This window comes from Diabrotica virgifera, chromosome 9 (assembly GCF_917563875.1).
Source record: "Diabrotica virgifera virgifera chromosome 9, PGI_DIABVI_V3a".
NCBI lineage: Eukaryota > Metazoa > Arthropoda > Insecta > Coleoptera > Chrysomelidae > Diabrotica > Diabrotica virgifera.
The window spans coordinates 195,108,488-195,125,319 of record NC_065451.1 but is presented as its reverse complement, the minus strand read 5'-3'; the positions used below and the strand labels follow the sequence as shown (position 1 = coordinate 195,125,319).

The 16,832-nt window shown below is 33.0% G+C and overlaps 2 protein-coding genes across 2 annotated transcripts in view; one reads left to right on the top strand and one right to left on the bottom strand.

Annotated features, from left to right (window-relative positions):
- The window catches only part of LOC126891992 (glucose dehydrogenase [FAD, quinone]-like), a 106,723-nt gene extending 102,157 nt beyond the window's left edge, over positions 1-4,566 (top strand). The window contains exon 9 of the mRNA XM_050661370.1: positions 3,729-4,566. Coding sequence (XP_050517327.1) covers positions 3,729-4,006 — 278 coding nt within the window. The 3' untranslated portion in view covers positions 4,007-4,566. The remainder of the gene's footprint in view (positions 1-3,728) is intronic.
- LOC114339236 (protein NDRG3) overlaps positions 1-16,832 on the bottom strand; it is a 658,690-nt gene that overhangs the window by 422,428 nt on the left and 219,430 nt on the right. The window lies entirely within an intron of this gene.

The window sequence follows — 16,832 nt, the reverse complement described above, 5'->3', positions numbered from 1 at the left end:
AGTTTTTTGTATGTATTATTGGTTGAGTATTATCAGATGTCAAAAATGAATAACCATTTTCAATGACGTTGCAACACGAAACTACAGCCGCATCATTATTCCAGTTCAATCAGAGAGTGCCGCAAGCACCTCTACCGGTTTCGAAACTTATTAGTCTCTCATCAGGAGGCATATGCTGCTCTTTCTGGCCCAACTAGGACAAACCCCGGCGTGCAGTCACGGATTGCAACGAACGAAATGGCAGGGATGCCCTAGCGGCAACTACTAGCAAAAAGCTAAGTTTTCAATTTAATAGCACATAAAACAACATCCAAAAATGTTACTGAAAATCCCAGCAGACTGAAAACAATGGGAACCTTCTCTGGTAACACCTCCGAGGCCTCTACAATTTGCAAGCCATAACGGATGCTGAGACTAAGGAAGATGAGGGAATTTTACAATTTATAATTCATGTCCGATCTGCTCAGCGGGGTAAAGTTCCCTTAGTTTTTGTTATTATAGACCAGGGCGCATCTGTAAAAATATTAGTACATTTGGACGTTGAGAGGTGACTCAATTTTTTTTGCAGAAATTGCTCGAAAATAACTGAAATAATAATATTTGGGTTATCCTCCCTCTCAAAAAGGTCCGGAACATTGTTTAAATAATCAAAATGTCAAAAAATGAAGGAAAAATTCGATTTTTTTCTTGGTTTTTTGATTATAACTTTAGTATTCATTTGCGAGAAATGTTGTACTGATATAAAAGTTGCGTAATTAAATTTCCTATAATATAAAATTGGACAAAAAATTTAAAAAATAGTCACCCTTGTTGCAAAATAGTAATAATTGCGAAAAAAACATACAAAAACAAGTATTCGCATTTTACGTTTTTCAACCATTTATGCTACACATAGGACCTTCATATTTTACCCAGAAAAACTTTATGATACAGTAAAACAACGCTGTAAATTTTATTATAATCAGCTTAATAGTTTTTGCATAATAAATTTTGCAATCCAGCTTTCGCAAAAAAATTCATTTTTCAAAATGTTACAGGACTGAAAATGAAGCAGATAGCAAGTTGAAATTTTTTTTACCTATAGAAGTGTACTGTAACTTTCATTTTCAATTCGCAAAACTAAAATCGATTAACTACTACGGCGCCAGGAATTTTTTTAAAAAACATTAATTATTGGTGATACGCGCAGGACAGCGGATAGTTTGCTCTGATTGGGCATTCCAACGACCTTTGATAATTTTAAAATTTTAAAAAACTTTATAGGAACTTTTGATATATATATATTATGGACGGATTCAGTGGCGTACAAAAAACTTTTTTAGGGGGTCTCTCTAAGGAAATATAAACCATAGTTATGTTTTTTTAAATGGGACACCCTGTATATTTTGACATTTTTCGTTTACCTTTTTAATTCTCTTTCATCTGATATGACATATCATATATCTATTTTCAGTTGTTGGAGCTACCGTGCAAATAAATTGTTTATAGTTCTTAGGCCCCCATATAAAATTATTATTTATGACCACACCGTTGAAACTTTTTGTACTTGTTATTTGGGTGAAGTCGGACAAATTTCGAGTTTAGCGCATCATGGCAGTGGGGCGTTTGTCTGTCAAGCGGTCACGAAGTTGTCAATTTTATGCAAGAAAAAAATTTATAACCACATTGGTCATTTTATTTTAATCAATGGTTTTTATCATATAAACAGCGAAAATAATTTTGTCGGACAAAAATATTGGGGCATACGACGCGTCGGACACGCTAAATATGTCAAATTTATGAAAATAATAAATTTATTACCACATTGCTAATTTTATCAGAATATACCATATACCAATATACATTTTAATTTTGATTACATTTCGATATAAATAAATAAATTTGTTTATTGCAAAATAAAAACACATACTCTATCCTTTGAAATAACACTTTTTTTAGCAAAAACTTCCTTTGTTCATATATTTTAACTTGAGAATAAAAGTTTATTATTTTTAAACATACGCAATTGTTAAAACAATATTTCACAAACAATAAAAAAATTAGTTTGTTTTTTATGGAATTAAAATATTAAAATACAACAAACTATAGAGTAAGAAAATAATATATTAGATAAAGATTGGAAGAAATTTTGGTGGAAATCAACTTGTGTGAATCGAACACCGCTGTCCTGCGCGTAGCACCAAAAATTAATGTTTATTTAAAAAATTTCCTGACGCCGTGGTAATTAATCGATTTTAATTTTGCAAATTGCAAATGAAAACTACAGTACACTGTTATAAGCAAAAAAAAAATTCAACTTGCTATCTGCTTTACTTTCAGTCCTGTAACATTTTAAAAAAATGAATTTTTTTTTGCGAAAGCTGGATTACAAAATTTATTCTGCAAAATCTACTAAAACGATCTTAATTAAATTTACAGTGTTATTTTACTATATCATAAAGTTTTTCTGGGTAAAATATGAAGCTCCTAAGTGTAGCATAAATGGCTGAAAAACGTAAAATGCGAATACTTGTTTTTGTATGGTGTTTTTCGAAATTATTGCTATTTTGCAACAAGGGTGACTATTTTTTAAATTTTTAACCAATTTCATATTGTAGGAAAATTAATTACGCAACTTTTATGTCAGTACAACTTTTTTCAGAAGTGAATAGTTTTAAAGTTATAATCAAAAAACCAATAAAAAATCGAATTTTTCCTTCATATTTTGACATTTTGATTATTTAATGTTCCGGGCTATTTTGAGTGGGAGGATAACTCAAATATTATTATTTGAGTTATTTTCAAACAATTTCTGCAAAAAAATTTGAGTCACCTCTCAACGTCCATCTCAAAACAGATGCGCCCTGGACTATTATCAGATGTGTTATAAAAGCTGCGCTATCAGTAACACAGGCCAGCAAAAAACATTTTGGTTGATAACTTTTTTCCTTTTTTGAACCGGAAATTTTCCGGGAAGAAATCAATATGACTGTTCAAAAAGTAAACTTTTCTTCTTCTAAAAGTGCCTATCTTCTGGAGATGTTGGCGACCACATTGACCCATCTTATTCTATTTACGGCAGCTCGAAATAGATCAGTTGACGTTAGACCAGTCCACTTTCTAAGATTGGCCACCCAGGATATACGTCTACGTCCAGGGCCTCTCCTGCCCTCAATCTTGCCTTGTAGAATCAACTGTAGCAGTCGGTATTTTTCATTACGCATCATGTGGCCGAAGTAAGCCAATTTTCTGTTCTTTACGGTGTTAATTATTTCTATGTCTTTTCTTAGCCTCTGGAGAATAGTTATATTAGTTGTGTGGTGTATATATGAGACCCTCAACATACGTCGGCAGCACCACATTTCAAACGCCTCTAACCGTTTTATGGCACCTTTTGTCAGGCTCCAGCTTTCAACTCCGTAGTGAAGGACACTAAAGACGTAGCATCTAAGAATTCTTATGCGTATATTGATACTTAAAGACAAGTTGCACAGAATTTTTTTAAGACTGTTAAAAGAGCTTCTGGCTTTTTCAATACGAGTTTTTATTTCGTAGCTATGATCCCAAGTATCCTTAATGTTGCAGCCGAGATGGCATATTTTCTGTACTCTCTCTAGGGGTGTATTGTTACAATAATTTATATAATATAAATAAAATACATATTATTACAAATGATATGTTTGTGTGGTGGTGGTTGAAACTAAAACTTTAATTACTATACATATTCTACTGATTTCTTTATATTTCAGGTTGTGAAAAAGAAACATTCAATACGGACAAATATTGGGAATGTGCTTTAAGAACAGTGATAGCCAGTTATTACCATATGGTAGCAACATGCAAAATGGGTCCTGAAACGGACAGCGAAGCAGTAGTCGATAGTCAACTCAGGGTTTATGGAATAAAGAAATTAAGAGTGGTTGATACCAGTGTGATACCTATACCACCTTCGACGCATAACATGGCACCAGGTTATCTTATCGGGGAAAAAGGGGCTGTTATACTTAAAAAGTTATATAATATCTAAAATATCATAGTAGTCGGGGAGGTAGCGTCAAGTTTGACCAGAGTATTTTAGCATGGCTGTTTTTTTTATTTAGTTAGGTGTTTTAAAGCTTATTAACAAATGATGTGTCAGCTTGCCCAAAATGGGGTCTTTTAGGCAAGAAAAGATAAAATATGAAAGTAGATGAAAAAACCTTACAACTTATATGTCAAATATTTATCTCCATGCATTACATCCATAATGGCCTAGTGGTTCGAATACCTGGCTCCTGGCTTTCACCCAGGCGAGTCGGGTTCGGTTTTAAAAACCAAAAGGATTTCCGACGCCGGGAATCGAACCCGACTCGCCTGGGTGAAAGCCAGGAACCAAGTATTCGAACCACTAGGCCATTATGGACGTAATGCATGGAGATAAGTACTATCTACCAAAATAAAGTCATAGAATCCGTACTAAAATCATCGTAAAAGTTTGCCACTACCTCCTAGACTATAGTTTAAGACATTGATGTTGTTGCCATTTTATGTAAAAGACGTGTAAAATGACGTAATAAAGAAGTGTAAATATATTTTATATAAAATTGATAGAGCTTTATTATTTCTCTAAAATGAAGATAGAAGAGTGTCTATATTCCAGGAAAATAAGGCAAAAATATACCATGTTCGGGACACCGACTCAGTCAGGTTTCATTTTTTTTGGTAGGTACTATACAGTAAGAGCCACCGTACTAGACACATGAATAGGTACCTAATTGCTATGCTTATGGGCTAATCCGGTCCGTTCTCAGATGTGACTTTCAGCCCTGTCATGTTACTGTCAAGAGACTATTCAAGATAATTGTTTTTTCATATAAAAAATATTTAAAAATGAATAATCATTTTCAATTTCATTGCAAAACGAAAATACAGCCGAACCATATTCTAGTCCAATCAGAGAGTGCTGCAAGCACCTCTACCGGTTTCGAAACTTATTAGTCTCTCATCAGGAGGCACATATGCTGCTCTCCCTGATCCAACCAAAACAAACCCCAGCGTACAGTGCCGGATTGCAACGAACGAAATGGCATAGATGCCCTAGCGGCAACTGCTAGCAAAAAGACTAAGTTTTCACTCTAATGGCATATAAAATAACATAATACTATTCTACATCCCACCAGAATGAAAACAATGGGAACCTTCTCTGGTTACACCTCCGAGGCTTCTACAATTTGCAAGCCATACGGATGCTGAGACTAAGGAAAATGAGGGAATTCTACAATTTACAATTCACGTCCCATCTGCTCAGCGCGGTAAAGTTCCAACGAGAATGGTTTCCTTCATACTCCACACAGAGTAAATGTAAATCAAAAATTAATAACCATTTTCAATTTCGTTGCAAAACGAAAACACAGCCGAACCATATTCTAGTCCAATCAGAGAGTGCTGCAAGCACCCCTACCGGTTTCGAAACTTATTAGTCTCTCATCAGGAGGCACATAGGCTGCTCTCTCTGATCCAACCAAAACAAACCCCAGCGTGCAGTCCCGGATTGCAACGAACGAAATGGCATAGACGCCCTAGCGGCAACTGCTAGCAAAAAGACTAAGTTTTCACTCTAATAGCATATAAAACAACATAATGCTATTCTACATCCCACCAGAATGAAAACAATGGGAACCTTCTCTGGTTATACCTCCGAGGCTTCTACAATTTGCAAGCCATACGGATGCTGAGACTAAGAAAGATGAGGGAATAAAAAATATTTATAAAAATGTATACCATTTTTATTCATTCAGTTGCGGTGCGAAACCAAAACTGTCTTAATTTTTACTCAGATCAGAGAGTGCAGCCAGCACTCTTATCGACGATTTCTCTTATCGAAGATTTTTACCTGGGCCAGAGAAAAGCAGCCTTTGCAGTCTCTGATGAACCTCTAAAAAGAGGTGAAATCGTCGATAAGAGTGCTGGCTGCACTCTCTGATCTGAGTAAAAATTAAGACAGTTTTGGTTTCGCACCGCAACTGAATGAATAAAAATGGTATACATTTTTATTTTTATTAGTATTACTCCTATAGAGTAACTAGGTCCATTTTCCGCTGGAACTTTACCACGCTGCAGACGGGGGTTGTGAAATGCATAGAGTAGAATTCCTTCCCCTTAGTCTTCACTGCAGCATCCATGTGCTTGCATATTGTAGAAGCCTTGGAGGTTGTCACCAGGAAATGGGCCAATAAAGTTTTTCAATTAAAAATCTTTTAAAAATATTTAATTTACAAATATTTTTATTAGGTTGAAAAACTTAGTCTTTTAAAAAATATTTAATTAATAGTATTATTACTCTGCTTTCAAATAACTTTATTCAAACACCAAGAATATTACAACAATTTAAAACTTTTACAAGTTTTACAACAAAATGACAACTATTAACGTCAAAATTAGATCAGCTGTATTTAATACAGCTGATCTATTATTTGTCAACTATCTATGTTAATGTTACTATACATTTTCTGACGTTATAAACGTCGCCAGACATAAAAATAAACATTGCAACAAGTGAAGGGTCCAGGACTGTAATAGCTCAATGTTCCTATGTGTCTAGTATGGTGGCGACTACTGTATAGCTAAGCCATTATAGCTACAGAAATGCTCGACACAGTTCTGATGCATATAATAGTTTTTAACAAATAAGGGACAAAAATGGCAGTTTTTTTCCTTTAAGTCGCTACATGTAACAATAGGGCAATTTAATATATTACTTAGACTTAGAGCATTCCTCTTTTAGTAAATGGGCAAAGGTTTAAAATGGCAGTTTTTGAATTTTGGGCAGATCATTTGTTCCTTTGTCTGTTGCAAAATAAGTCTAAAATTTTGAAAATCAAAAATTTGCTATAGCTTTTTTAAAAATAAACTTAGACTTTGACATAACATGAAAAGTTAAGTCAAGTAGTCCTTATAATGCACAAAAAATTTCAACACGATTCTTTAAGAGCACACAGTAGCGATCAACAGGTAGCAACAAACGCTGTCCAAGATTGCGAAAGTTTTGCGAACTTTCAAAAGTGAGGCAACAGTGCGTCGGTAATTCGACACTGACAGTGACGTTTATACTATCAAAAACAATAATTTTTATACACATAGGCGCGAAATGTTGCCAAGTCAGTGACGTTCGATTTCTTGTTATAAAAAAATCGATTTTTAGTAGTTCCAATGTGACACAAAATCTAGGCACGGGATTAAAAAGTTTATTCGAAGAAAGTGTATTTTTCGTCTTTCTTAATGGCGGTACAGACTCCTTTTTTCAATATTTTATTTAGTTATAGAGTAATTTCCACATACTAACATATTTCTAAAATTGGGCTCTGTACCGCCATTCTTTATTATATTACGAATATGTGTGCCAAATATCTCGACAAAATATTCAAAATTAGAGCCGCAATCTTGGAACACGTTTGTTGCTACCTGTTGATCGCTACTGTTTGCTGTTAATTAGTTTAAATTTTATTCAGTTTTTTTATCCCACAGAGCTTTTTTTGCAATTCTATTGCTAAGAAAACAATAATGATACAGCCAATTTGCGGGTACCAGATGAAAGAGGAATAACCATATTTTCAATATATTTAATAAAAAATCAAAACAGTCTTTTTTAACCATTACAAAAACATTTGAATAAAGTAAAGTCATTTTTGGCTTATAAATAATTTGAATAACTTTGTTAATATTGACTGTAGACTAAATCCACTTTGATGTTTGTAAAGCTGATATTTGTAAACAAATCTTCACAAAAAGAATTTGCCTAGATTAATTAAGGTCAAAGATAGCCACATTTTTTATTTAATTCACAGCTACTTTGTTTATAAAGTTTATAACTGTGTAAAAGATTCTCGCTATTGAATGCATTACACTGATTTCTCCATAGTTATTTTTGTCACAAAAATAGAGGTCATGTACGATAGTTTCCAGTCATCTGGAATCTCCTCTCCTGCTTCAATTTTATTCAACAAACTTCGTATACAAAATAGCCCCGGTCAAGACAGCCCCGGCTAAAACAGCCCTGGCGACAACACCCCCAATAAAAAGTTTTACTTTTTGGAGTACCATTTATTTTAAATCACTATCCTAATTGGGAAATAAGCCTTAATTTAACTTAAAAAAATTATTTTATTAACGTTTCGACTTTCACTTCGGAGGTCGCGTCGCTGTCAAAATACAAAATATTAATAAATTAAACAAAAATGTTGTTGCTTAGTAAAAAAAATTGTTTTAATAATTTAATTTAATCTGACTCATTCATATCGGCAATTCAGACATAGAGTATGGTGCAAATAAAAGGAATAAATTCGTTATTTTGTAAACCCGCGATGTTAAGGAAAATCCTAAAACAGGTCGATTTTTATTTTTAAATTACGATATGTTGGTATATATGTCATACTAGTGACGTCATCCATCTAGGCGTGATGACGTCATCGATGATTTTTTTTTAAATGAGAATAGGGGTTGTGTGCTAGCTACTTTAAAAGCTTATTTAATTCTGTATTCAGTAATATAACCATTTACACAATTATTTTTATACAAGGTGTCCAAAAACTTTTTTTTTATTTAAATTATTTGACAAAAAAAGAAGAATGTATGTAATTCATTTAATTCAAAATACATTTTACTGCTGTCAGAAATCAGACAAAAATGTTTATATCACAAATAAACATTCATTTTCGCTTAAATTAAATGTTCAAACTTCCAAGAAGCAGATGGCTACGGGAGCTGACTTGAACATTGAATTTAATCGAAAAGCAGAACACATTCAATCGAAACAGAAGACAGAGTTCGAGTCTCTGAAAAGACCATTTTTATTTAATGTGGTTAATATAAACAAAACAGACAGAGTCATGTCTATATAAAAAGAAAAAGAAGAAGAAGAAGAAGAAGAAGATAAACATCTGAATAGAGGATAATTACCATTTCCGAAAAAATGTATTTTAAGGGATTATTTCATGATGAATTCTGAAGGGAGCTTTTTTGTCGGGACTATTTTGTCGGAGCTATTTTGTGGGCGAGCTAATATTCCGCGGCTATTTTGTCTGCAGGCTATTTTGGCGGAGCTATTTTGTGTGCGGGATATTATGTCGGGGCTATTTTGTCGGAGCTTTTTCGACGGGTCTATTTTGACGGGGTACCCCATCTATCGACAACTAGAATAAATGTTATAAATGTCTGTAATCACCGACGTGCCTTTTTTTCTGTCACGTACAATTTAATGCGTTAGAAAGAAATCGAAAAACTGTGACGCACTGAAAGATGCTCATGAGAAAAAGAATACCACATTGTAGTCGCAGAAAAATTACGTGACATGTTAGTTCAGAGAAATAAGGAAAAAAATAACCTGTTATTGACACAACCCCCTCCAGGCAGAAACCAAATTTTTTAGTAGTATGGACATCTATATTAATAACCTATATGTTTCCTGCAGACGATTTTGATGATATACATAGTTATAAACAAATGAAGATCAAAAAACGGTAAATTTTCGCTTTTTTCTTCTGTAACTAAAAAGTTAAGTATTTTAAACAAATTTGAGAGTAAGAAACTCATAAATCATATAAAAAAATTCAATATGGCGTTCGCTGTATATGTCTATCCTTATTGGTTGCTTGGAAAAATGCAAGATAAATCATAATTTTTGAGTTTTTATAAATATTCATAACTTATGTAAAAATTAACTTAGAACGTTCTTACTTACTTACTTACTTAATCCAGAACTCGTCTACCTTTCGGTGTGAGTTAATACGGAGTTAGGTTCTCCGTCATTTTCTTCCACATTTCCTTCCATTTCCTTCTATCCATGGCCAATGCTTTTGTTTCCTCCAATTTTATTCCTCTTTTGTCGGCCGCTTCCCTCACTTCTTCTGTCCACGTCTTTCTTGGCCTTCCTCTCTTCTTTCTTCCCATATCTCTCGCTTCATATATCTGTCTTACTATTTTTTCTTCTCCTCTTCTCAGTACATGTCCGAGCCATCTAAGTTGTCCTTGTTCGATTGTTGTTGTAACTGGGTGTATTTTCAGATTTTCTCTAAAGGTTTGATTTCTAATTTTATCTTTCCTTGTTTTTACCTCTATTGTTCTCAAAAATCTCATTTCTGTGCCTATTAGTCTATTCTTTTGCCTTTTTGTTAATGCCCAAGATTCACAGGCATAGGTTAGAGTGGGTTTCACAATCTTTTTTACTATTTCGGTCTTTATATTCTTAGGTATTTCTTTCTTTTTCAAAAAGTTACTCTTAATACTATCGTACAGCTTACCAGTCTTTCCAATTCTTTCATTTATCTCATCTTCTAATTTTCCATTCCGGCTTATGATTGCCCCCAAATACTTATATCTGTCTACCTGTTCAAGTTGCTTGTCATCTACTTCTATTTTGTGTTTTCCGTTTTGTCTTCCAATTATCATTGTTTTTGATTTTTCTTTGTTTATTTTCATGTTTCTGATTTTTAACTCTTCATACAATATGTTTATATTTCCTTGTAATTTTTTTTCTGACTCCCCAATGATCACCAGGTCGTCTGCGTAGCATAGTTCTGTCATTTGTATCATTCTCAACTTCCAATATCCTACATTATATTTTCTCCATTTGTGTTTGCAGTTTTTTATTACGTCATCTAGTACTAGGTTAAAGAGTAGTGGGCTCAGGACACAACCCTGTTTTAATCCAATGTTGCTGTCGAATACTTTTGATTTTTCATTTCTTGTCCTTATAGTCCTGTCGCCAGGGGGGGTACAACGGCCTTCTTAATTCAGATGGACTTACCCAAGTTTTTTTTATGTATTTTGACCCGTAGAACACGAATTTTTTGGGTAACAGTTGATCCGGATGTCGATAAGATTGTTATAAACAAAGAAGTTGAGGAATTACATAACAGCGATTTCTCGCAAAACAAAACATTTTTTTGTATTTTTTGGGTCATTCTAACCAAAAAATGTTCCTACAAGTTTTTTCGTACGATGCATAGTTTTCGAGATAAACGCGGTTGAACTTTCAAAAAAAGGAAAAATTGCAATGTTTGAACCCGAATAACGTTTGAACAAAAAATAAAATAGCAATCCTGCTTACCGCCTTTAAAAGTTTAAGTCAAATTATATCTGTTTTCAATATTTGCATTGCTAAAAATTTATTTTTTGATTGTTAAAAAAAGCTATAAACACATACTGTTTCCCGTGCCTAATACATGCGTTTTAATGCATGTTACTTAGAAATAGCCCCGCTTGCACTTTTACCTGCTCTACGTACTCGTTCGATTTTAAATGAGAAATCATTGAAACATCACTCAAGCACTAGGTGTTTATAGCTTTGTTTTAACAATAAAATAATATATTTTTGGCCATACAAATAATTAAAACCGATATAATTTGACTTGAACTTTCAAATGCGGTAAGCAGAATTGCTATTTTATTTTTTAATCAAAAGTTTTTCGGGTTCAAAAATTCCAATTTTTCGATTTTTTGAAAGTTCAACCGCGTTTATCTCGAAAACTATGCATCCTACGAAAAAATTTGAAGGAACATTTTTTGGTTAAAATGGCCCAAAAAATACAAAAAAATGTTTTGTTTTGCGAGAAATCGCTGTTATGTGATTCCTCAACTTCTTGGTTTATAACAATCTTATCGACATCCGGATCAACTGTTACCCAAAAAATTCGTGTTCTACAGGTCAAAATACATAAAAAAAACTTGGGTAAGTCCATCTGAATACAGGAGGCCGTTGTACCCCCCCTGGCGACAGGACTATTACATAGCTTTTCGTTTTTTCATATAAACTCTGGATCCATCCTATTAGACCTTGTTCAATTTTTCTCTTCTCTAGTATTTTCCAAATATCTTCTCTTTAATTCTGTCGAAAGCTTTTCCCATATCTATGAAACATGCATGTATTTATTTTTCTGTTTTAAGAGCTTTTTCTATTATTTGTCTGATTATGAAAATCTGATCATTCGTCCCTCGTTCTTTTCTGAAACCACTCTGACTCTCCTCAAAGGTGTTCTCTAGTTTTTCTCTTAGCCTGTTTTCTAGTATACTGGCATAAAGTTTTCCTACTGTGCTTTCTAGTGTTATTAATCTATAGTTTGAGCATTCTTTGCTATCTCCTTTTTTATACAATGGTGTTATAATGCCTATCTGCCAGTCTAGTGGTACTTTCCTTTCATTCTTAGCTTGGTTCATGATGTTTAATAATTCTTGTTGTCTTTCTTCATTCATGTATTTGACCATTTCTGCAGTTATATCGTCATGTCCTGGTGCTTTTCCCAGCTTGATTTTCTTGATTGCCTTTGTTAATTCTTTTTGTGTTATATTTTTTATCTGTTCCTGTTGCTCTTGTGGGGTGTGTTGATTTTTGTTTTTTTCTAACTTATTTCCATCTACTTGTTCCACTTCCAAGAGTTCTTCAAAGTATTCTCTCCACCTCTCCATAATCTCATTCTCTTCTGTGAGTATGGTTTCATTCTTATCCTTCACGTTTTTCAATGTATTTGGTTTTGGTTTTCTCATGCTCTTAAGTGTGTTATAGAACAACTTCTGGTTTTCACCGAATGCTTCTGTTGATTTATTTCCAAGTTCTACCCACGTTCTGTCTTTGTTATTTTTAACCATCTGTTTAACTTCTGTTCTTTTCTCTTTGTACTTGTCATAGCTTTCTTGCTTTCTGTCTGTTAAGTATTTTTTCCACAGTTGTTTCTTTTCTTGTACTATTTTTTTTAAGTCTTTTGTCCACCATGCCGTGCGTTTTTTGGGGTTATTAGTTATTTTTGTTACTCCACAGCTCTCTTTTGCAGCTACTAATAGACTATGTTTATAATCTTTCCATCTTTCTTCTATATTTTGGTACTTATTTTCTGTTTTCCTATGTTCCTCTAGACATTTCTGGCATCTCTTTTTAACTTCTATTTCTTACAGTTTGTAGCTTCTGATTTTTTCTTTTATTATTTTTCTCTTTTTGTCATTTTGTATGTCTTTTATTATTCTAAAGCTCATTTTGACTAGATAGTGGTCACTTCCAATCTCTGCGCTTCTTTTTACCTTAATATTTTTTACTGCCTTCCATATCTCGGAGTTAATTAGGAAATAATCAATTATTGATCTCTCGCCTCTACCCCTCTCTTCCCTTGTGTATTTGTGGACGTCTTTGTGTGTAAACGTTAGAACGTTCTTATTACACGAAAGGGTGAGACTTCTGGTGCTTAAACCATACCCTAAATTTCAAAGCAATCTGTCCAATAAATTAAAAGGTATTTAATTTGTTTATCCAATTTTAATTTTTTTTTGCAACTTTATAAGTCAGAAAATGATGAAGTTACGCTAATACTTTGGATAGTTTATGAAAGAAGAAAATTTATACTATTAATTTAATTAAAAAAAATGACAAAAAATAATTCTAAATACTGCAAAATTATTTTGCAAAAACATGTGAATTAAAAAGGGGGGGGGCTAACTTCGTGCCTAATTGTCCTAGTACACTTGTTTTTCTTTCTAAATGTGTATAAAAATTCAGTATTTCCAAATATGAAAAAATAATTTTTCTACGGGTAACGGTTAAAAAGTTATTCTAATTATTTTTAAGTAAGCAAAAAATCGACTTGTTTTTGCAAAATAATTTTACATTGTTTAAAATTCCTTTTTGTATTTTTTTTTAATTAAGTCAATAGCATAAATGTTCTTCTTCCATAAACTGTCAGAAGTCTTACTGTAAAAAATAATTTGGGATAAACAAATTAAATAACTTTTAAACTATTTGACCAATTGCTTTGAAATTTAAAATATAATTTAAGCACCAGAATTCTCAGCAATTCGTGTAATAAGAAGGTTCTAAGTTAATTTTTACATAAGTTATGAATATTTATAAAAACTCAAAATTTATGATTTATTTGGCAATTTTCTAACCAACCAATAAGGATAGACATATTCAGCTAACTCCATATTGAAATTTTTAGACGATTTATGAGTTTCTTACTTTCAAATTTGTTTAAAATGCTTAATTTTTTGGTTATAGACCAAAAAAGCGAAAATATACCGTTTTTTGATTTCCATTTGTTTATAACTATGTATATCATCAAAATCGGCTGCAGGAAACATAAAGGTTATTAATATAGATGTCCATTCTACTCAAAAAATTTGGTTTCGGTCTGGAGGGGGATGTGTCAGGAGAAAAATCTTATTTCTCTGGACTATGTCATTCATCGCGTATTGAAAAGTCAAACTCGATTATTTAGTTCCGGTTTTGATGTCATTGTCAGTTAAAAACTTATAACCGGAAGTTGAGCAAAAATGACTTAAAATTAGTGAAATCGTACATCAATCGACGCAAAGTTGCACGAAGAGTTCAAATATCGAACAGTTCTACTTCTGGTGAAAACCCAGGACTTACGAAGTCCAATTGCCAAGGACATATCCAGGAAGGGGGCCATGGGGGCCATGGCCCCTCCAATAATTTAAAAAATAGAAGTTTAAATATTTGTAGTTTTAAACATATACTTAGATTATATGCACAAAAAGGGGATACAGCTGTCTTCTGAACTATAATTGAACAAAAGCAGTAACGGAAGCTTCAAGAATGACATGATGTTTTGTAAATCAAAATGTTGATAATTTTACAAAGTGACATTTGTTAAAACGACTTTGGCAGCCATCAATCCAATTTTCATATTCTGTACACACAAAGAATAAAAAAGAAATTTAGCGTTACTTGGGTCACCAGCACTTAGAACAAAGGAGTTGGTTGGTACTTTCGCACATTAAAAAAGGGATTGTTTTGCAAGTATTGCGTTTTATTTTTCTAATAAAAAATATGGTTTCAATAAAGGGATGACAGCCAAAAGCCTTGCCACGAAACCTTTAACATTATTCGCCAAACTCATGGGCAAAGACGGAACCATACAAAACCATGAAGTTATCGCAACCCGCAAAAGTCAGACATTAACCAGATAGACTATCAGAGGTCTAGACAGATACAAGAAAATAGAGAAAATCTACGACCAATAGTAGAGTCTATAGTGTTCTTAGGTCGACAAATTATTCCTCTAAGAGGCCATCGTAATGATGGTCTTCTGCTTCTGGAAGAAGATGCTGGACCTAGCAATTAGTGAATTGTTAAGGTTTCAAATAGCATCAGGAGATAAAACTCTTAAACAACATGTATCCATAGCATCTTCCCGAGCAACATACATTAGTAGCACCAATGAAAGCCAATTGCTAACATGTTGTGGTGAATAAATGATTGAATAAATAATGAATCAGGTTCAAAGTGCAAATTTTTACCCTATCATATTTGATGAAACGGCCGACGTATCCTACGTGGAACAGCTTTTTCTAAATTTGAGATACATACACAATAACAACATTCGTGAAGATTGTCAAGTTCATTGACATTATGAGAAGATAAAAATAATTAGTGAAAATCAAGAATGAGTGTAGGAATCGGTACTGACTTTAATAATACTTTAAAAACGTTAAGTTTTGAATGTCTTTATGGCACTCAATAGTGTGTGAAAAGTATCTTAAAACTCACCATTGTAACCCAAATTTTTAAAAATTACCACCAGACCCCCCGAGTCACCCTCCCAAAAAAAAATGCATGGCCCCTCCGGAAAATCGGTCCTGGATCCGCCCTTGTCAATTGTTTGTTTTATATGAGTGTTATTTTTTTCTCGCTAATTTGTCGTTTATGGTAGTATGATAACAAAAACAATTCAAATAGCTTAATTGTGGAAACACAATAACATTGTGTAATATTCATTACAAATTATGTATCGTTTATAGTTTTTTTCCGCCATTCCAAAATTTAACAATAAAATATAATTTAATTTTCATTAAATAATTAATGTCTGGAACAATAATAGTCCTGGATCCCTCGTACCAAAAAAAAGTTACCCGTGTTGAACTGCCCCCCCCCCCACTTGCAAAAATTAAAAAACAAATAGCCCTGATTTATGAGCTATGTATGAGCTTTCATATTCCGCAAATTAAAATTTTGAGCCCGTTCCACTGAGCAGGAATTTAATACTTTAGTGGGAAGTCTGAGTCAGCCCCCCCCACTACTTAAAAATAGGAATATTGAATCGGTTTTTGCAGCAGAATTACGAGCTATTTATAAGCTCTTGAAATTATATAGTTTCGATTTTTGAGCTCATCCCCTTCACCCCCAAACAACCCTTTAATTGATTTAACTTAAGAGAAAAATGCTGAGAAAACTTAAAATATATCGTATTGCGGATATAATTCCTATAGCGTATATACTCTAAAAATAAACTATTAAATCACGTGCATTTCAATTATTGAGCTACAACCCTTTCGCAAGAAAACCACCCTATCTTCCCGGCTTAAGAGAAAGTTGTACTTAAAATGCATTAAATTAATTATTTGGCGACTACATATCATTTAATAATTTATAAGCTTCCAAATTACGCGCATTTAAATCAGTAAATTGCAATTTATTTTGTATAGTGCAGTCACTGAAAGTAAAAATCAACGATTACCTTCAATTTCGGTGAACATTCATCGAAAATTGGTCAGTGGTTAGAGGATACCTCAAGAAACAAAGGTGACATGGTACCACCTTGCGCCTTTACCCTGAGGGTGGATACCGCCCCTTCTCGTGGTGAAAATTATTTTATAAAAAATAATTGCACAAATCTATAAAAGAACAAATTATAAGCAAAATTTATTATATAAATTTATTAAAATAAGTCAATACTTTTTAAGTTATTAAAGATCAAAAATTTTAATTATTCGTGAAAAAAATGCATGTTTTGAAGCGGTTTTTCGTAAATCACTGAAAAACTGTAAGTTTTTACACAAAAGTTAATAGTAGTTTAATTCGTATAGCTTATATT